This window comes from Antrostomus carolinensis, unplaced genomic scaffold (genome assembly GCF_000700745.2).
Source record: "Antrostomus carolinensis isolate BGI_N321 unplaced genomic scaffold, ASM70074v2 scaffold13399, whole genome shotgun sequence".
NCBI classification, from domain to species: Eukaryota; Metazoa; Chordata; class Aves; order Caprimulgiformes; family Caprimulgidae; genus Antrostomus; species Antrostomus carolinensis.
Genome location: NW_010340730.1, coordinates 4,075 through 25,740, shown reverse-complemented (window position 1 = coordinate 25,740; position 21,666 = coordinate 4,075). Strand labels below are relative to the sequence as shown.

The 21,666-nt window shown below is 40.2% G+C and overlaps 1 protein-coding gene across 1 annotated transcript; it reads right to left on the bottom strand.

Moving 5' to 3' along the window:
* Window positions 1-1,371: 1,371 nt before the first annotated feature.
* Window positions 1,372-13,481, bottom strand: LOC104519612 (SPARC-like protein 1). Its single transcript, XM_029087045.1, has 9 exons — window positions 13,428-13,481; window positions 9,218-10,369; window positions 8,055-8,124; window positions 7,293-7,411; window positions 6,584-6,704; window positions 5,656-5,792; window positions 3,828-3,976; window positions 2,766-2,914; window positions 1,372-1,400 (listed from the first exon to the last, which is right to left on the bottom strand). The coding sequence occupies exons 1-9, from the start codon at window positions 13,479-13,481 to the stop codon at window positions 1,372-1,374; spliced, it is 1,980 nt and encodes a 659-aa protein (XP_028942878.1).
* Window positions 13,482-21,666: the final 8,185 nt, after the last annotated feature.

The window sequence follows — 21,666 nt, the reverse complement described above, 5'->3', positions numbered from 1 at the left end:
TGCTATGTGATGTTATAGAATGTGAAGTAGGTGACAAGTCAGGCTAATGGGAGAAACTGTCAGTGAAACTGGTTTTGGTGGGGAAATTAATCTTTTGTTTCTGTAAGAAGTTCCTGTGTTGAAAATAACCGTAGCTTGGTTCATTGTCTTGCAGGGCTTCAGGCTGGAGTTGGACTAGGATTAGCAGCTCTTGCTGGTTCATGAGCAAATTAGTGAGGGGCAAGTGGCTTTCAACTATTGGAGCTACCAAAACAGCATTTCTGAGTCCCATTTTCTTCTCATCAGATAAGTGACACAGTTCAACTGAAAGGTGTTTTCTGATCTTCCTTTGTAGGAATAGTATGTGGTAAGCTTCTTGCTTACAGCAGAGCATGCTTGCAGTGTTTTGGGTGAAGCACTTGGTTTAAAATCACAAAGTCAGTGGGATTGAGGAATAATCTCATTCTGACCTGTTCTTTATGCCCAATTTGTGCCTATCTTCAGGCAAGCAGAAGTTGGGAGAAGGTGAAAGAAATAGTCAGTGTTTCTTTCTCAGGAAAAATGGCAGCAGTAGTTGGTGCTTCTGTGGGAGGAAGGAAGAATGTGCCTGCTAAGGAGAATAAGGAGGTGTTGGAACTGTGATATCATCTCTCTCTCTGATGGTGGGCCTGTTGCTGATCTTTTGACACAGATCCACACTCACTGTACTCATACAATTGGCTCATTACACAGTTTTTTTTTCAGGAATTCTGCTGTGTGGCATTGCTACTATTACTGTTGTGTTTCAAGGGGTTGGGGAAGTATCTGGAAAGTGCTGATTTTTTCATTTGTTTTAGGAATTATGGTTTAAGGACTGGTATATATGTTCTATACTCTAGTGTTTTCTCCTCCTTTAAATCTAAAATGAAATTTCAATTGAACTGTTGCCTTGTTAACTTCTCTTAGACAAAGTTCTGACAAAACCCACATACCTAAGTAGACTTCTATTTTATTTGGGACTTCTATGCAGAATGTTAAACTGATAGTACAGTAAATAAACAATCCTATTTCAAGGTAATTTTCTTCAGTGTACAGTAAAATCCACATCCTATAATTCTACTGCAGAGTTTTGTGAACAGTGCAGTTATCAGGTTAGTACATTTATTGGTTCAAAGAGATCATGGATACATGGGAGGGAAAAACACTTGTTTAGCTATGAACCACTTAGATTAATTAATTTTTTCTGCTGTTAATACACGTAGAATTTTACTGCACTTGTGTTATTTGATAAGAATGCAGTGAACCTTATGCCACTTTTGTCTTGAAAACTATGAAGTTGTTAATTACAGAAATAAAGGGGATTCACCCATTTCACCAGTTTTAGTGCAGCACTGGGATTCTGTTCAGCCAGGCTCAGAACAGGAGATTCTCATTTATGTCTTCTGCAACAAAGAAGAAAATGTTATTAACATTTGATGCCAAAGAGACATTTTTATGCTATATCATTCTCAAGAAAGTGATACACTAAAGTTTCAGAGGACTAACAAAAACCAAGTATGGCTGCTGCTGTCAGATTCAAGAGCTGCTCATTTAGACCCTTCTTGATAAGGTGCTTTATCTTTGCTAGTGTTAGGGTCTCCTTGATCTGTTTGTGAGCCAAGAATCCCTTCCACCCCCCCTCTTCACAAATAACTGACCCTAAACCCCTCTTAGGTTGAACAATCATTGGCAGTGGTATGTATGTAGTATAATTCCTCATGGCATACTTCCAGGTGTGGTTTGTGACTGGTTAATTGTTGTTAGAAGAGCTGGAAAAATTCTGGGAAGAGTGAAGCCTTTGCATGTCTGACCTCTGACCAGAATCAGCCTCCCCTTAAAATTAGGGAGTTACTAGTAGTTATTAGTTAATACACATTTCTTCACTCAGTGTGTTTAGCCAAACTCTCTGTCATGTAAGTGTTCTAGGATTAACCTGTGCTACTACTCCCCTTATTTAATGACTGGCAGTGTTGTTCAGCTGTCACTCAGGGCTAGATCAGAAGGTAAGTTGTGAGAGAATGCCTTAGGTTGAATGTAGTCATGTAAATCTCAAATTGCTGTAATGACAGCTTCTGTTGAGCTGCTGCCTAATGCTAGAGACATCACCAGCACAGTAGTACCTAGCTTGTCACTATCCTAGAGAAGTCTTGATGTGACAAACATATCTGTCCTATTTAGGTTTCAGAAACTGTCCCTGCTTCTGTCTAAGCCTCCTGATGCACAACACAGTCTGGTGGACACCATCTGAGCATGTGTTGCATCTGACAGGTCAGCCCTGCAACTGCAGTGTGATGACAGCATTTGTGTTGTATATAATAATCTAGAAGTCAGCATAGGTACTTGATCAGTGAGAGATCCTGGTTGTTTTCCCTACTTGGCTTGAGATCTTTAAATGCACTTCCAATCAATATGGTTTGACTGTTGATTTAAAAGTACAAGCTCACTTTGCCTTTCCTTTGGCACTGTAGGGTAAAATAAAGTGCTTCTTGAGAACCAGATGTGCAGAACATGCAGGAATGATTTGTTATTTAGTACAAACTACCTCCCAAATTTTATCTTCTGGGAAAGATGACTTTGTCCTGTCTTTATAAAACAATTCAGAACCTTGCACCTTTTGCAGTCTGGTCGTTACTGTTCGATTTGCCTCGGTGCACAGTAGCCGTGAGCTTCTGGCTACAATTTCTTTCCCGTATGTTGAGGTCTGAGAATGTGCCTAGTCTTGATAGGAACATTTTGCCCTGTACATCTGCCTGTTCTTTTAGGTTTACCTTCCTTAATCCCAAAGCAGTGGCACCATTCCTTCAAAGCAATGGATTTGTCTTGGTCTCCATCACACTCTTGGAAGAAGCGGGTTATGCAGTGTTCCATGGGAACAAGGGAGGCTCTCAAAGGCGCGAGCTCTGAGTGTGTTAATAACCTGAAAGAAAGAGCAGGTATGTAGAGCTGTGTTTCATTAATAAATCATCAAAGATGATCTGAGCTGCTAGAAGATAACAGTGGCTTTGACAGAGGTGCCCTGATGGATTCTGTTGTTGTACCCCTGTGGTGAATCTGTCCCCAGGTCATTACAATGATGTATAATACATGATAAACTAAAATGTTTTAACTGCTATTTGCTCACTAATATTTTTTTCTAGAGCAAATGTTGCTGTGACTTGTTCACAACTCATCAGTGGTGGAGTTTTGCCATTAATCTTGAGGAGATCAAGCTTGTGAAGGTGCTTAGATATGTTCTAACACAGTAGGTGTGATCAGCATGAGGTATTGAGGGCCTGGAGCTTTGAAACATGGATCCCACTACCGAGTGTCGTGACAAACGCCTGAAATCAGGGTCACATTCTCAGAAGCTGAGGGCTTCCCCTGAACTGTGACACTGGTGCTGTGCTACCATATCTGCTCCTTAAACTGAGTAACTTCTGTAGTATGAATTGAAAACTATGGATACCTCACTAGTGAATTATTGCTGACAGGCCTCTGCCCTTCGTACTTAGCCTGTTGCTCTTAGCTTCAGTAATAACAGGAACTTATGAGCCTTGGTTTTTTCCAGGATCAGGGCATTAGTAGCTCTTGAAGACACTGTGGAACTTGAGGTGTAATACATGATGATAATGAAAGGCAAGAGGATAGCAGGTTCTGACCTAAGACATGGTTTCAGCAAAACAATGAAAGAAGTTCTGTGTTAGAGATGAACATCTCCTTAGGAAGAGGGGGTACTGGCTTCTATTACCTGAGGGACTGCTCCTGTGTGTAGAGAATCCTTAGAGTGGTTTAGAAAACAAAACCAGCCTGAGCTTAAACAGAAAATTGGAACTGAACCCACAATTTTTTACCTGTCAACAGGGTGCTGATCAAGCTGGTGAAACTGCCAGTGCACAGGATACACATACATGTGATAATTCTTCTCAAAGTCATGCAGGAGCAGCTCAACTGCATGGTCACCAGCCTTGAGGCGCTTGTCATTCTCGTAGATTTTTTTGACCTGAAGATAACAGAGAAATTGATATTTTTTTAAATTAGGAATAAAGATCTGTTCTGAAGAGAGCTCTCCAAGATGGAGGTGGCTTGGAGAAATTAAACTTCATAATATGCTGCTGAGGAAATGGGTTTTAGTGATAGTGACCATACACAGCATGAAAAGCTTGCCTCAAGTAGTCCAGATGATTTTTGTTGCTGTCCATGTCAACTTTGGTAGTAATTAGAAAAGAAGTGAAATTCCCGTGGCCTAGTCATCAGACCCAGCTAAGCAGGGCAGTAGCCTCAGGTTGGTAGGAGATTAAACCAATTTTATCACATTTGTTGGTCTTCTGTCCTCAGGCAAGCAACTTGGCTTTTGGGGTGAAATAAGCCATCTCAGAAATCATCTAATTCGTATGATTTAGTATGAGGTGTTCCAAGTAGACCAGTGTTTGTCTTGGTAACTATGTAAGTAGTCTTTGGTCTTGCTCAAGCATAGGTCTTGGTTTAACTTAACATATTTCCTGACAGTTCTGGCTTTTTAGGCTGTTATGGCATCTATAACTTAAAAAACAAACTACTGTCAACAATTCACTTGACATAAATCCTTCTCTAAAACAAAAAAATGCCCAGTGTTAACAGATGATTACTCTGTTTTAAGGCAACAGAGTGTGATGCTGCAGATCTACTGCATGACAGAAAGTAGCTCTTTTCTCTTAAAACTGAGCATCAGACTTGTGTAATTTTGTAGTCCTTGATGTGAATGGACAGTGTTTGTGGTTGGATTAAAAAGTGCAAATGACACCCTTAACTGTTGAGTCCTTTTTCAGATACTAAATATAAATATTGATGGCCAAGTACAAGGTGTGTCTCAAGAACAGAAGAGGAGCTATTCCTGGTTGGTCCAAGGCAGGGATCCCCTGCCCCCATGAGGGTCCCCTAAACTCTATGTTGTAATTCTGTCTCATGTCCTGTTCTGTGCCTGCCCAGTCACTCGCTCTCAGGAGGTCCTTGGGCAGTTTTCTTCATGGTGAGTCCAAGTCCTTCCTTCCTTTGAACACCTGTGTGTTGTCAGCAGACTTTGTCCCCCTACCTTCCTCTTCAAGGTCACTTACCAAAGATGAATGGCACAAGTCCTTTCTACCTGTGGGACTCCACAGGTGAGCTCTTGGCTGGCTGTTCCCTCTTATTCTGTTCTCTAATCAGTTATCCATACCCAGACCTTCTGTCTTATGGCTGCTCTAGTTTCAGGTCCTTTAGAAAGTGGCACTGACTGCATGAATTGGGTCATTCTTACCTACACATTAGTTGATCTTTCCAAGAGGTTGGTCACAAAGTACTTCCCTGAACAGAAGCTCTTTCGTGCCTTCTTAAGTGAACAATGTTTATCTAGATGTTACAGTAATTCTGATTCTTCTGCCTCTTGTCTGTAGACACTGACTTCAGAGTAATACACTTGGCTCACATTTGCTTGGACAAAAGGAACATTCATAGCAGAAATGTGTCTTGGCTTAAATGAGCGCGAGGGGACGTGTAAGTGTATTTTGCAACTTGTGTTTCTAATTGAGTCTGAATTGCCTGAACCAGAAAGAGAATGCTCATAGGAAATGGGAGAACTCAGAAGATATGAATCACTCTTTTTCAGATGTTTAGTCTGGTTCTAACAATGTAACTGCATGGTCTGATTTCAAAAGGATAACTGACCTTACTCCTCTGCTTTTCAGTGAGGTATCCAGAAGTATCCAGATCACGTTCATAATATTGCATAAGGATGTTTTTGAGCCAGTCTCGCATCCTGAGGGGGAACTGATCCACTTCATAATCAGTACAGTGGGGGATGTCTGTGCCAAAAAGGAAAGCTTTTGTTAGCAAGTGATCTGTTAAGTCCACATTCCAGTATTTCTGAGCCCAGTTAGATTTGATTCTCACTAGCAAACTTAGTTAAGCTTCAAATTGATGGAGCTGTTAATACATAAAATTGGGAATACACCTAATGAGTTTGATGATAAATCTACAATTCTTTGGTGCATATGCATAATCAGTTGTGCAAGCCACAACCTTTCTATATCTGTGCAGCTTCTGAGCAGAGTTACGTAGCAAAACTCTTATCAGTCAGTTGCATGAAAGCAGAGTTCTCAACAGCCAAGGAATATTCTGGCTGAGAGTGCACTTTCCTCCCAGGATATGCAACAGTTGAAGAGCTTGGAAATCAGTTCTGGCTTTTAGATCCTGACTTTTGCATTTGGCATCTAGGTAGTTTTTTGGGGTGGTTTTGGTTTTTTGAGCATTTTAATTTATTAACTGTCTGTAAATACTGGTTTTCTGGTCAAGATATTAAAAAATATTGAGATGCTATAGTAATGGGATTATATAGAACAGTGCAGGAGGAAGACAGGGTTGACAACAAATTAGGCTAAGCACAGGAGGGATGTCTTTAGGATTCAGATGCTTAATACCATTAGTTGTAGAAAAAGTTGGCTTTTCAGTCATGTTTAGGGTTTGAAGGTCTTAATTAGCAAATAATTGATGCAGAAGAGGAGAGCACAGGAAAAATAAGTTGGGGCTAGCTGATGGTTAAGGCTACTGGCTCTTTATATCTAAGTGAATTCTTCATCAAAAAAACAAGCCTTACATTTGCAGGAGCCCATGTAGTCCAGGTGCAGCTGACGTCCCATTTTTGTCCCTTCAAGTTGACATTTGGTGCCAAAAAGTTGACATGTGCCTTCATAAGTCTTATTATCTGTACCACAAACCTAGAGGAGGAGTGAAAAACAAAACCACCCCCCCACCACCACTGTGTTGAGAGGAATTGTGGTCACTCATATAGGCATTACAATAATAAAAATAGCATTAATATATGATGTAGCAGTTGTGAATACCCCCAGGGAATATATGTGATCAGGAGTATTGTAAATGGTGGTTATATGCCTGTGTAAGGATTAGCTGTCTACTTAGACACCCAGTTTTGAGCCACTTGGATTTATTTGTGTGTGGTAATGTAGTTTCTGAGATGATACAGGATTATTACACTAGATATGTACTAGTATTCAGTATAAGCTCTAAAACATCAAAGGGATAAATAGAACTTGTAGTGACAGGGAAAAGCTGTGATCCCTGTGAGACTTTAGTGAAGCAAATCACTTTAGGTACTACATAGCTACATGAATTCATACTCTAGTCAGTGAGCTTGAGTACTTTACACTTCTACAATTATGGGAATCACCCAAACCCACTTGCATGTTTTTTTAGGGTAGAATTATTGTAATAGCAGGGAAATGTATTATCTTGTAAATATTTTAGTTGGCTTTCTCCCATGCTGTGCACTTGAATGAAATACTTACACGCTCATAGTCTTTGGTGGAAGGGCAAGCAGCAGGATCTTGGCAAATACAGCTGAGTTTGCCTTGTTTGTCTGCATGGCAGACTTTACCTCTTTTGCAGTGGAAGTTCCTACATGGGTCTAGAGATCATAGCAAGAAGGAGAGACTGTTAGAGGGGATGGGATGAAGCCAAGTGCTTCTGTCAGATACTCCTGACAGTTAGAGCAAAATGCAGCCCAGTATTCACTGAGGATTCAAGAGCTTTTTGTCAGTTAGTTAAAATGCAGCTGGATCTTGAATAGAGCAAGCCAAACTTAAAATGAGGGTGTCTGTGAGACTTCTGGCAGTCCCAGGTTTTAATTGGATGGGGAAATAAATTTCTCAGCTATTTTTTTCTAGAACTGACATTCCCTTCCAGCTTCCTTTTGGTGAAACGTATCCCATCTGTCCTTTCTGAATCCAGCACTGGCATTTGTCCCACTCCTAGGTGAATTCAAGATGTTGTTCTGAAACTGAACAGCTTCATTTTAAGGTAATTCCCATTCCCATATATCTGACACAGGAACATGTGCATTGTCTACAAATGTTTTTCACAAACAAATGAGTAAATCCAAGAGTGTCTAGAAGGGACTCTCTGGGAATGTAACTGTGGTGCAGGATTATGCACAAGCACAGTTCAGTCATGTGAAATCATGTGCTGCCAAAGAGAAAAGAAATGCAGAGCAGCAGATTCCCCAGCTGCAGAGAGTTAGCAGTTGCATGATGGCTTTGCTTGTGGCTTACCTAGGAAAGGGTTCTCACTCCTGTTGGTTTCACTTTGCATCTCACCATAGGAACTGCCTGTAGTCTTAACCTGTACGGTCACAGAGACATAATCAAGTGGTGGTCAGTCTTGGGAAGAGAAAAAAACCAAAATACTTGGACAATATATTTTTCAGGTACGTACATAGAGCTGACTGAGGCACAGTTTGCTTTGCTTGCAGCAGAAAGTTGCTATGCAAAAATGCATGAGAAGTGCATGAAAGCAGGAGGTAGAGAGAGAAACAGGAGCTCAGTGAGGCCTGAGCACCTGGAGGCTCTGCAGTACTTGACATACAGCAGCGTTGTGCCTTGAGGTTGATGGAATTGGTGCTTCACATCTTAGTTTGCACCGGGGCCCTCCAGGTCAGTGAGCATGAACTGCCTCTCAAGAGTGCCTGGGAGCAGCAGCACTGTGAGCTGCCGGGCCAGACACATGAAGCAGGAGGAGAAGGGGAGGGTGCATCTTCAGTTCTGATCCTTCTTTGGTGCTGTGAGGAGGTACCTGCCCTTTTTCAGATGGATGCCTCCTGTCATTTTTAAAAAATATTACAGATCTTATTTAACAGCCATAGAACTCACTCCTTTCTTTGGAAGAACACCCCTGACAGTCCACTGGTTATTTAATGACTGACTGGGGTACAGGAGATCTGGATGCAACATCTTCCTTTGTCTGAAGGGACAAAGCCCACATCCTTCATCTTGTGAGAAAGTGTCCTAACCACTAGGATGGTAATTATTCCAGGGACTCTAGCCCTGCCTTTCCAAGCTATTCACTTTTGTATGGTAGTGTTTAAAATCTTTGGGAGAGAAGAGTGAACAGGCTTTCCTGGTCAGCTTGAGACTGGATTCCAGGTTTTCTGTCTGTGTATCCATGTTTATTTGCTTCATTACAAGCCCCCTGGGGCTGAAGCTGTTACATGAGTTGTGCTCGCTTTCTTTGTGATACAATTCATCTAAATGTGATGTGTGAAGTGACATGGCATGAACTAGGTGAATAGTGAATAAAAGGGGAGATGAGACTTGTGCATATTAATAAATTATACTTAGTTTTATCCAAAATTTCCTTTCAGTCATCAGGAATTTAAATCTGGGACTAGTTCCCCCTCTTTTTCTAGTATTCAAACTTTATTTTAAAGAGTATTTACCTTATCTTCCCCTCCCATTGAATTCATGCTCTGAACAGAGCTACTTTTTTCCAGTTGTTGCTTGCTGTCAGAATTAGGTGGCTCATGATCGTAATCATCTTGTTCAGAGAGAATAAGGCCTTTAATCTTGACATCATGGTGATCCTTGGTCTCTCTATCAACTACAGTGTCATCATCAGTGGTTCCTTCCCCTTCATGCTCAGTACTAGTGCTCTTCTGGTGGTTACTATGGATTTTCTCTTCTTCCTCATAGGCTTCTTCTTTCCAAGTATTGCTGAGATCTTCCTTGCCATCAACATCACCACTGTCATGACTATCATCATCATCATCAACGTTACTGTCCTCTGTATCTTGTCTTTTCACCACTGTGTCATGATCACTCTGATAGTTTACTTGAATATTGTCTGTCTTCTCTTGGCTTTGTTGTTTGTCATTCTGGGTTTTTTGAGAGAGGAGGATTTCTTCTCCATAAGGCTTCTGGCTGTTTTCCCTCTCTTCTTCCTCTAGGTCAAATTTCTCACCGTGTCTCTTGGTTATCTGGATTGGTTGACTGGAATCTCTTGGGATTTCATCAGATTGCATACTGTCTTCATTTTGCTCTCTTTTATATCGGTTACCTTGGTGACCTTTGTGCTTCATATCTCTGTAATTGGTTTCTTCTCCCCATTCCTCATCCTCTTCTTCCATACCTCCTTCTTCATCACTTTCACTGCTTTCTTCAGAGAGACCAACTGTATTTTTATTATATTTCCATGTGTTATGCTCACTCTCAAGACTGAGAGCATCCAGTGGGTTTTCTCCATGGCCCAGAAGGTGTGGATTGGCTGTATTGCTGTGTTTCTCATGCCTCCTGAACTGGTAATGCTCAGAGCTGGACTGTTCTCTGCCGCTGCTTCCAGAGTCACTGTCCTGGTTGTCAGAAGCCAAACCTGCTTTATTGTGCAGCTCAAGGAAATTGATACTTTTTAGGCTATTTTTCACTTGATACTCGCTACTAGTTCTTTGTCTTCTAGTGGTCTGGGGCCCATCCCTGTGCTCATCATCTGGTGCTGATACCTCTGGTTTTAGATTTTTGTGACTGGGCAGCAAATCACCCTTGTCAACATACCCAATGTTCTCTTCCTTTGGGGCTTCAGGATGCTTATCTTCAGTCTTAAAAAAGAAAAAATAAATAAGTAGGTTAAGAAATCTTAGAATTTATCTGAAGTCAATGCAATGTTACTTTTGCTTTGTATTGCAAAGCAAGACATTGATTTTATCTGCTTTTATTTGTAAATGATCCTCTTAACTAGCCCAGAGTATCAAGTTCACAGCTGATGTTATTTCTATTTCTCAGCTAATTTGTTTACCTGCCCCTTTTCATTGCTGGAGTTTCTGAACAAGTCTGTGCAACTCTGTTCAAGATCTCATAGGAGGTAAATACATATGGGTGTCTTGGGGAATCTCCAAATCATAGAATGGTTTGGCTTGGAAGGGACCTTAAAGATCATGTAGTTCCACCCCCCCTGCCATCAGCAGGGACACCTTCCACTAGACCAGGTTGCTCAAAGCTAATGCTTCATTAGTAATTTAATGTCAAAACTTCAGGCACTTGTAGGCTGTGGTAATTATCACTTAGCTCAGAGAAGGGCTATCTGATACTTATCTTAATACCCAGATAAATGAGAGGCCTGGGAAGAGAGGGGCAGGGGGAGAGAGAGAACACCTTTCATAAGGTGTTGTGGCAATAACTCCTGAGGAGTGCACTGCATCTTAATTATGTTGTAATCAATGTATTAATCTACTTTGAGTCTGATACATCCTTGCTTCCTAGCTGAATCCATCAGGAGCTGTCCTTATTGGTGGCAACTACTGCATTGTAAGCTCACTGGCAGGAGTTGTAGGTGTTTGCTGAGTGGATTTGGTTTTTCTGCATGCTGTCAAACCAACGGCAAAACTAGTAACTTGAGTGGCAAAGGCTCAAATGCTTGAGGAGAAAGAATATACTAAAATATATACCAAAATACCTGTTAGCTCTTGCTGCAGCAATTGCCTTTCTGCTGCTGTTTGTGTCACAGCAGCTGCTGGGTGAGTACAGGGACTTTCAATAGCAGCAACATCCAATGTATTTCTGAACAACACCTATAGAAGTTCAGTGTTGCTTAGTGTGTATATATAGCACCTGATGCTGATTTTCCCTAAAGCTTTTTGGGGGTTTATTCACAAAGATGAGACCTTCTTAGGGCCCAGGTTGCTGGAATAGCATTTGCTTTAGTGTGGGCAGAGCCATGACTGCTTGGAAGCAAATACTCAACTAACAAATAGTTATACAAATTTTTTTCAAGTAGGATTAGAAATATTACTTTGACTCTTGGCAGATCAGCTGTATCCCATTTCCTAATGTCAAGGTGTTATCTGAATGTTTTACAGGTTTGTCTTTTGCCTAGAGTACTTGCTGATGCAGGAAAAGTCCTAGGCATTGATATTCACTATGTCATTTCCAGCTGTGATTTTTTCAGGGAAAGGTTGTATGTTTGCTTAGATCCAACAGAAATTCAGTGAAGAGCTTTTCTAGATTAAATGCCCATTTCTTGAAGACCTCTCTGTGTTTACCAAGCATCTCAAGCTGATATTAAAACATCTGAAAAATTAAATTTCAAGAACTGGGAGGGGGTTTAAGTGTGTTTAAATATAAGCCCAAAGAGTCATTAAGATTGTCTGTTATGGGTGGTTGTATTTGAAGCAATAGTTTGATGAAGATGTGGCTCATGTCTTGACCAAAAGCCCCTTTATTCACCACAACCTCAATGCAGAGATGTGCCTGGATGTGGCTTTCCACTGCTGGTTGTTGTTGTACTTTTGCCCCCAGGGTAAAATAAGCTTTTAGAACGTGGTTGCTTGTGAAGACACTTGGGTCACTTAATATGATGGCAAATTTCAGTCCATGTGGCTGTAATTAGTGACTGTTAGGGGACAACTGGCCTTGAATAGAAGTTGCATATTGTTTTGGAACGGATGGTTTGTTGGGTATTGCAGTGCTTGGCACTGGTGCAAGTGTCTTCTGTATGAGTTGTTACTGGGAGACAGCTGTAGGCTGCAAAGAAATGTTGATACCATAATTTGTTCTGCTGGATACTTTGTTAGGAAAAGTTAATTTTTTGGTTTTCAGAATTCAGAGCACCATCCAGATGGACATGAAATGCATCTGGAAAGAGGCACAGAGTGGGATATAACTCATAATTAAAAAAAAAGCTTAGCATAAGAGTTGGGATTTTACGTTTATTACTACAGAGCATGCTCTGAATTTAGTTGTTCCAAAACTTTCATTGGCTTGGAGCCAAGGTCCATTGAATCTAAACCACAAATGCTCCCCAGAACAGTGCAGTAAAAAAGAATTGTCATTTGGGACAACCATGAATGCAGAATTGTGAGCTGTTGTTAGCATGCATGTGTGGCACAGGGCTGCTGCAGTCGTCTGTCTCATTACCATCTGGGCTGGGATCTGGCTTGTCAGCCCTGGTGTACTTGTCCAAGGTGAGCTGCATCTAATGGTGAATAACATGGTGAATAATGAAGAGTCTAGTGGCTAAAATTCTTACATCTTAGAGACTAGTAACTTACACCTTAAAATTCATACACCTTAGAGACATGTGCAGACTTAGAGGCTGCATCTGATCACTTGGTGTGATAAATTTAGGTTAGTGTCCTCCTTGTTTTTTTGGAGCAGCGATAACAGCAAGTTCTGTTGGTGGAGCTCATTGCTTGTATGAGTATGGGTGTAATGATTGTATGTGGGGATTCACTTAAGGTATAAACTTCTCAAGTAAGTGAAACTTCTGTTATGAACTTTAGATTTTGTCCTCTTCTGTTTCTAGCTATGTAATATGCAAGGCATGAGGTGCTTGCTACTCATTCTTGGGGTGAAGGGTCCTACATTTTTTCAACCTAAATCCATTTGCCAACCACGACACATGTGCTATTGTATTTTACATATTTGAGATTAAGAATATAGGTTACCTTTTAATGTTTAAAGAAAAAGAACAACAAACCTGTTCTGGAGTTTTCTGTCCATGGGTTCTGGGTTTGTAGTTGAAGGGATGGGTCTAGAATAGACAAATATATTCAATGTCTGCATGTAAATAAAGATCTTGCACAAGTTAATGGAATAACATAGAGTATTCACAGAATGGGAAGTTAAGGGCCCAGTAGTAATAGCATGATGAGGACTTACTGGAAGAGCAAAAGCTGATCCTACAAGACAAATGAAGAGAGCTACAGCCTTCATGCTTTTCAGATCTCGCAGAGGACAATAGTTAACGGTACCACGGTAGGGTTTAGATGTTTCCTTTCTGGAAGCAACATGAAAAGAAACAAAGTTAGGGTTTGTCTGTAATGGTCTGGAAATGACTGATGGAAGCAATGTAGTGGCTGCTGTAACTTGCTTAGTCTGGAGAACCACAAAGCTTCTACACAGTGTCCAGTTGTATGTAAGCTCAGGTGTTAGACCAGCTTTTCCAGAGGACACTTTGGTCTTGGTTCTTTTATGGAACTTAAGCTGTGTGCTGTGTTCTCAAAATCTGGTGATGTTAGTGAAAGGTAGAGTTATGAATGCAGATAGGTTCAGCTCTGTAAATCTTTATCCACTCTCCTGAGATACTACTTTGTGAAAAATTTTTATTTAGGTCTGAGACAATGCCTGTTTGTGGTATCTCTACGGCCAAGTGTCTCCTGGCTGCTCTCCTTTGTGGCTGTAGGAGGAAGAATTAAGTGCTGAAGTTCTGCTCAGCAAGTCTCAAAGCCCAGGAATGCTGTCTGAGCTGCTTGATGATGGATGCAGTCCTGCTTGGGAAGCCACAAACCCAGCTTTGCTGTGCAGTGGTGTGTGAGGTGGATGGCTGGAAGAGCATGCAATGCATTAGGAATTTCTTCAGGCTGGGCTAATATCCTCCTGTGAGTGGAAAACAGGCAACTCATTTTTTACCTGGGATGTCACCAGCAGATTTTCTCACTTTTGCAGTGCATGTAAAGTGGAAGTTTCTGTGGCTGTAGCTGTATCACTGGGAAAAGCAAAAATAGACAAGTAATATTGTTTTGGTTTCCTTTTTTTTTTTTACTGTATTACTTTCTTATTCTCTTTAATTTCCTCCTGTTCTTTTTTCTGTATTCATACCAATTCAGTAGGATTTTCATTCTGTTCCTGTTTCTCCTCTCATTCTACTGACTGTTCTTCCTTGGAAACAGTCTTCTTGGTCTTTACTTCCCCTTGCCCTTTAAAATATTTTCACTTTCCATCTAATGTGTGTCTTTTTTCATTGCTTTCCTCTTTCCTAATGAAACACATATCACCATGTTTTTAGCTGAAAAACATCATGTCTTTTTGCTGGTTGAACTCCCTGGCACAAGAATACATTTACAGTGCTTTCCCCCAGTTAGGTCAACTGCATTCAGTCACATGAGGCTCAATGTATGGTTTGAAAATGTTGTTCACTCAGATGTTTTTTCTCAGGGAGAAGGAGGAACCCAAAACCCCAGAAGGAGAATTCCAGGGAAGTTTGTGTTTATGGGAGCCAGAATGGTGAAGTGAGAAGCAAGGACTTGGAGCATTACATGGATTTTTTTGGTGTAGAAGTTTTCAAAAGCATCCTGGCTACTCCTGTGCTTAGATCTGAAGTGTACACTTAGGAAGACCCTGTGTTATACATTATTTAATGTCAATATCTTTTAGTTAATAAAGAGCAAAATTCTTCATTAGTGGGCCATATCTAGTAAGCAAACCATTCTTCTTGCAGTTAACTGATTTAATCCCCAAATTATCTCTTATCTAATAATCTGTTATCTCTTTGGCATCCAGACTTAGTTGTTGAAGATGTTTTCAGAGGGAAAGACAGACAAAATACAACAAAAGCCATTAATGAGCATATGCAAAATGCCTCACTGGGCTGTGTATGGGCGGTCACTTCGGATCAAGGCAAATTTTGTTAGACTAATGGTCATGCAGGTGACTTGCCAGAAACACAGGGGCAAAATCCAATTTCTTGTGTGGCCCTAAAAACTGTATCCTGGGCTTTTGAATGCCTGGCAAGTGACTGAGGAAAGAAGTATTGGAATTAGTCAGGTAGGCTTTCTGTTACTTACTGTTCCTGGTGAGCAACACAGCTCCAGGTATGTCACTTAACTGAGTTTCTTCTTCTAAAAATCTCATTTGTCTTATTTATTTTGGTAACCTAGTTTGAGAGCTGTAAATGAAAAGCTCTGCATGTTGTATTTTATTTATAATTATGATTTTTTTAAAATTTGACTTGTCCCTGGCTGTAAAAATTGCCTGTGATCCCTTCTGTCCTTCAGAGGAGAGAGGGATGTTTCTGTTGGTGTTGCTCCATGTTTGGTTAGGCTTTGGGGGCTTGGTTGTGTAATATGCAAAGACCTTTTGCCAGAATCCAGGAGAACCTTCTTACTTGCTACACATAATTCATGTGAAGGGTTTGAGGTGGTTTTCTGGAACAGGAGCCAAGGGATTTTCAGCTTTTTTCCCCCTTCCTCTCTTACTGAGGGGGAAAAAAACCCCACAAGGATCTCTTCTTGCAAGCATACAGCCCTTTTTGCTGCTAAGGTTGTGGCTCACAGTGATGGCATTTTTGTACTTGCTCATTTAGTCTTTCAGTGTTAGAAAGGAAAAGTCATTTTTGTTAAAGTAATGAACAGCCAGCCTGAGCAGATGCAGAGATGAGAAAGCTCTTGTGGGTTGTATGTAATATATGGCAATTAAGGTGATGGAAGGAATTAAGCAGTAGCTAGTTGTCATATGAGGCAAGGATCTGCATTGTGACATTTACTTTTTTTACACTGAAATCTAAATGTGAAGACACTTGGTTCTTGCTCTCATTTCCAAATTTGTCCTACAGAAGAGAATTTCTGAAAACAAGATTTGGTAATATATAAAATCAATAGAACTGTCAGTAAAGAGCTATTACACAAGAAGCTATTTTAAAAGCAAGTAGACATCTCCCTGGAGAAATGCAGTCACTATACTCTGCAGGAAAATTTAACCAAAAGACAAATTTGAAATTTCCTAAATATGATTTTTTTTACCAAGACATGAGGAATCGAACAATACTTCAACTTGGCTATTGAAAAAGCAATGCCAACTGAGCCTTCCCCCCCTTTTTCAGGCTTGGCAAGGAGAATATGTTTTGCCTGAATCTTTGAGGAGGCAAAAGCTCTGACTAATTTATTCCATCAAAGTGGGTTTCTAGCAGGATACATGTAGCTTAGCTTAAAATGGGGGAAAAAAATTGCTTTTCTTGATGTGGATGTGAAAATTGCTCTGAGTAAAGTACCCCAGAATGACCCTTTTTTGCAGAGGATGGTGCTGAGATGGAGGAAGGTGCTTTGGTGCATGCAGTCTTCCTGGACACAGATGTAATGGGCCATGGTAGCTCTAAGGTAGGATACTGCAGCTGCTGTACAGCAAAAGACATCCAGCTCATGTAAATATCTACCAGGACTTGAGCAGAGCTGCTTTATGAAGAGGAGTTGCCTTTCTGAGCATGGGTTGCACGCAACAGCCCTGTGTTGTCATGTCTGTGTGGGGCTGAGGGCTTGCTGAGCCTGGTAAACATCAGTCCCAGCCTGTCATCAGGGGAGTGTAGGATGGGGTAACTGAAATCTCAGGTACATCAGAAGGTTTTAAAAGATTAAATGCTTATCCATCTACTTGGTTGTCTGAACTTGCAAACATGAACTTATGTCTCCAGAAAGGAGAGCTGGAAAACTGGATCACAAGTTAAATGTCAGTTTATCCTTAAGTGCATAAATAAAAATACTCTTCAAAGGTTCTTCTGTTTGGAAATCTAAAGGTTGTAACTCAACAGTTCCAGGTTTTAGCTGAGATGACTGCTTGTGTCATGGAATCATTGAATGGTTTGGAAGGGACCTTTCAAGATCTAGTCCAACCCCCCTGCAGTGAGCAGGGACATCTTCCACTAGACCAGGTATCCTTCAGTTGTGGAGACTACAGCTTAGGGGTTGTTTCACTCCTCATGATTCTGTAGTTGCTGGCATCTTTGCTGAAACTTGAGCAATGCACTCTTGGAGATCAGAGAGGCTACCTGGGAGCTTACCCAGGTGTGTGTGTCAGCAGTCACTTGAAATACTCATCTAGGACATTATTCTTATCTAGAGGGCTTGAAGTAATGGCATCTGGCATACCTGCTAGTCTTGCCTGTCCTCAGCTATGCTGTACCACCTGTGTTTTGTACACCAGTCCAAATTTCACCAGGATTCACTGTTTTTCATTGCTCATGTAGGAATTCTGTATTGTCTTACTTGAAAATTGGAGAGAATTTCAAGAATAGATGAGATGCCACGTGTGATCTGTCCTGCTGTGTCTGTATTTTGTTTCTGATTCAGCAATAGCAAACCTTACGCAACTGTGACCCGGCAGGTTCTCTTGCTTTTTGAAATGCCCTCTAGAAGTGATTAACTTGCAAAGGCTGTGGCTGAAGGTGGCAAATGCCTCACGTTTAACCAAAGAAATAATGCAGACTGACCTACTTTCATCTCTAGCATTGGCAGAAAACTGCACAGGCTTTTCTTGTTACACTTAAATCCAGAAGATGAAGTTGCCTAATTCCCTGCCAGCGCTAATGAGCATGGTTGTTGTCTGGCATTTATAGAAGACATCTGGAAGGGAAAGGGTCAACTCTGGAACTCAGTGTCTCGTTGTGTAGAGTGGGCATGAACGCTCATTTCGTGAGGGTGAGACTTGGGTAATAAGCTTTTGCAAAACCTTCTAGTCAGATGAAATGTTTTAAGACACTATGATTTTCATAATTATTAAAATGATAGGGAAGTTTCAATATTGAGCTTTCCTTCATACATTCCCAAAATATCATTGAGAAATGATGTGATGTGATTTAAAAAATCACATCACATTTAAATTATTTTAAATATTGAAACTTTTTTCAACTGCAACAAAATTGGATATCATTTAATTATTGTAGTAGGTCTCTTCTTGGTGCTACATTAAGCTTGTTAGCAAGAAATGCTGATGCCCACATCCTCACTGATCAAATGCTGTAAAGATGTAGTCCTCGTAGCCAGGTGATGATCACAGCACTAATACCCTGAGTAGATGGAGTTTTGTGTACAAGTATTTGTATGTAAGGGGAGATTCATGAGTGGAGAATGGAGAATTCTCATCTGTACTTTCTATAACCTAGATGTATACGTGATGATTTAATCTTCAATTGTAATTGGTACAGCATGTTCTTATATCTAGGTCTGTTTCAAAAGCCCTTGTGAGGGCGTGTGTACATGTTGTATATGTGTATAAGCTGGTTGATGTGTGTACATAGATAAAAATAAAGGCAGAGTTTGAGGCTGAGATCTGATCTGAGTAAAAGAAGAGATTGTGACAAGAAAATAAATACTAAAGCATAAAATTATTCCACTCATTCTGTACCAGTAAATAGCTGCTAACAAGAATTGATCCCGCTGATGCTACGAGTTTAACAGCTGCAAAAACCATAGGCCATACTCATCTAGGACAATAATGTCCTTGATGGCTGAATGCAAAAAAACCCCAAAACAACAGTATTTCAGGACATGTTAAAACAGTTTTAAAATAAACCATTCACATTAACTTAATGTAACTGTTCTATTTCACTTCCCTTCTACCATTTTATTTTATTTTCTGCTTGTTGAGATCTGGGGTTTTAGATGGTTTTTGGTTTGTTTGTTTGTTTTTTTTTTTCAGAGCTCTGTGCAGTTTAAGTCTAATTCAAGCCAAAAAGAGCTGCTTTGATTTAATTTGAAAAGGGTCAAAATGAGACTTTTAGTAGACAGAATTATTTTCTATATTTGATAAAAATCAGTGGGTTTTGTCAACTCCCAGAATCTACATTTCCTTCACAGATGCCTTGTGTGCTACAGGTTTTTATCAATTCTGCCAACACCTTTGGGAAAGGTTCCTCCAAGACCAGCCACAGTTTATCTCTCTCCTTTCTATTATGGGGAAAGAGAAGGGTGGATCTGCTTTTTGTGGCTTTGTCTATAGGATTAAATTCCTGAACTGATATTACAAAGGATTGTGACAAGTGTTGGAAAATCAGGTTGCACCGTGACTTTCAGCTGGATGATTGTATGCTTCTGCAAGAGGCATGTATTTTGCTTGGCTCTTTTTGGCCATTGCATAATGCTTTATTGTTTTGCAGGATCACAGGGAAAATAATGATAAAGATAAGATAAAGGTGGTCTTCCTCAACACAAAATCTATACAGTGTTTTCTCTTAAAAAGATAGTTTCTGTTCTGGGCATGAAGGTCTAAAATGATTTATCCTTAAAACAAACAATGATACTCTATGAAAGCCTCAGCTATTTCATGGTAAGTGGGGAAAAAAAAATGCAGAGGGTTAATTACAAGGCATTCTGAGGTTTTTAATTAAAAATAAAGCAGAAACAGTACCATAGCAGTGGAAGAGGTGCTCCTTCTTGCTTAGCCACTGATGAGCTGGAAATCCTTGAACCTTGCAAAATCTTGCTGCTTTTCTTGTGATATATTTTGATGTCTGATTTGGATTCTCCCAGCAAGTGTGTTTTGCTGTAAGATTCAATGAAGGAAGCTGATACTCTATGGGTCTTGATAAAATAAAAGGAGCCAATCTCCTGGGCTTCTATGGGATGAGGCGGCGGGTAACGGGCTACTGTAATTCTGCTGATTTAATTGAATCAGAGCAGGCTGTGGGCCAGCAGAGCTCAGCCATTGTGTGGGAAAGGACATATTTAGTCTTTGGAGGGGAGGGGAGCCAAGGGGAGCGGGTGCAATAGTTTCTGCCACATTGGCTGGCCCCAGAATCGCTGAACTGAGGAATTCACTGTGGCTGTCACACTGTGAGCCTGAGGGAAAGTAAAGCAGGGAGGATGCTGGTCCTTAACTTTTCTGTGTTGTTATAATACACTGTACATGGCATGTGTATGCCTGTAAAAAAGGAAGAAGGTAGAGGAGTGAAGAATGAAGCTCTAAATTAAAAATATATTTAAAAAATTAAATAAATCAGTTGGAGAGTCTTGCATAACTGTTAAAGAGTTTGCTATTTGGAAGCTGTTGCCATGGCTGTGCCATCTGTTTGATAGCAAAGGTACAGAGCAAGCTGGTGTAAGTGTGAAAACCTCTACAAGCAGTGCCTACCTGCAACAGATGTGGCTTTTGGGTTTGTAATGGTTCTGTATTAGTGAGTTTAATCTTCCTTTTTCTTTTTTTTTCTTCTCATGTCATTATTCTATAAAAGAAAAACAGAGATTGGGCTAGATGATCTTTAAAAGTCCTTTCCAACCCAAGCAATTTTATGAAAATGCACCTCTTGGACTGAAAATACTTTCTGGGAAGTTCTCAAATTAGAAATAGCAGAGTAGATGCAGGGATGTAAGAACAGAGGCACTTCCAGTGGCGTATGCAGTCAAGTCAGCACATCAGGTCTCCCATTTCCCATTCCGCCAATATCACGCCTTACTAATGAGGACACTTTGCATATTGTGCTGATATAATTGGAAGAGAGGTCAAAGTAAAATGAAACAAAGTGTATGAATGGTAAGAACTGTAATGCAAATGCTGAAAATTCAGTCTTTTTGGATAATATTTTGTTGTGGTTTTTTTAAGGTTATAGCTTTACTAGCTTCTACTCAGTTCATCCCAAAGGTACCACACAAGATACAGTGAGAAAGGTACAAAAATTCACCAAGTTTTATGTGGCCAGCTGTGAAGTACATTGTTAATAAAATTAAAGACTGAAATCACAGCTGAGCCTTTGCACTGAAGACCAAGCAGAAAATAAAACTTTGACAAAACCCCATTAGAAATTCTTTAAATCCCTTGCCCTTTTATCTCTGCTTCTTTGTCTGGAAACTAATTCATGCCTATTGGAGTTGAAATTCTGCTGGTCTGTCAACCAGTCAGCATCTGAAAGGAGCATTAATATTTCAGAACTTCCTGTTTCTTTTTTCTTTTGTTATGCATTAGTAAAAGATGAATGGTTTTATCTATTCAAAACTTTGTGTGCCATGAGCCTTCTTTATACTATCAGATTAACTTTCTTGGGCGATCAAAGATAAGTGTTCTTCTGTGATTTTTAAATATTCCAGGCATAGACATGTCCTCAGCTAACAGAGGAAAGGTATTCAGGTGGCTCCCCAGAAATCAGGACAAATACACCAATGCTAATCTTAAACTAGCTAGGTATTTAGCTCTTTTCCTCTTAAGATTTTCAGATAATGGCTATTAACATTGCCTTGAAACTATTAATTCACAAAAATGTGTGAGGCTGCAAAGAACTGTGTAGGAACATGAAGCTGAATTTTGTGGAGACTTGAAGGTTATTATTGAAAAAGGTGTGTGTGATTTCTAAGCTTTACCTGTTTCTGTGTTTAAACAGCTTTCTTGGGGCTTACAAGGCAGTGGGGAAGGAAATGTTTTG

Excerpts from the sequence above, each read along its gene's own strand:
- LOC104519612 (XM_029087045.1), bottom strand. The coding sequence starts at position 13,481 with ATGAAGGCTGTAGCTCTCTTCATTTGTCTTGTAGGATCAGCTTTTGCT. Across the intron at positions 7,412-8,054 it reads GAGTGAGAACCCTTTCCTAG|ACCCATGTAGGAACTTCCAC; the intron begins GTAAGCCACAAG and ends TATGATCTCTAG. Across the intron at positions 5,793-6,583 it reads CTACATGGGCTCCTGCAAAT|ACATCCCCCACTGTACTGAT; the intron begins GTAAGGCTTGTT and ends TTTTTGGCACAG.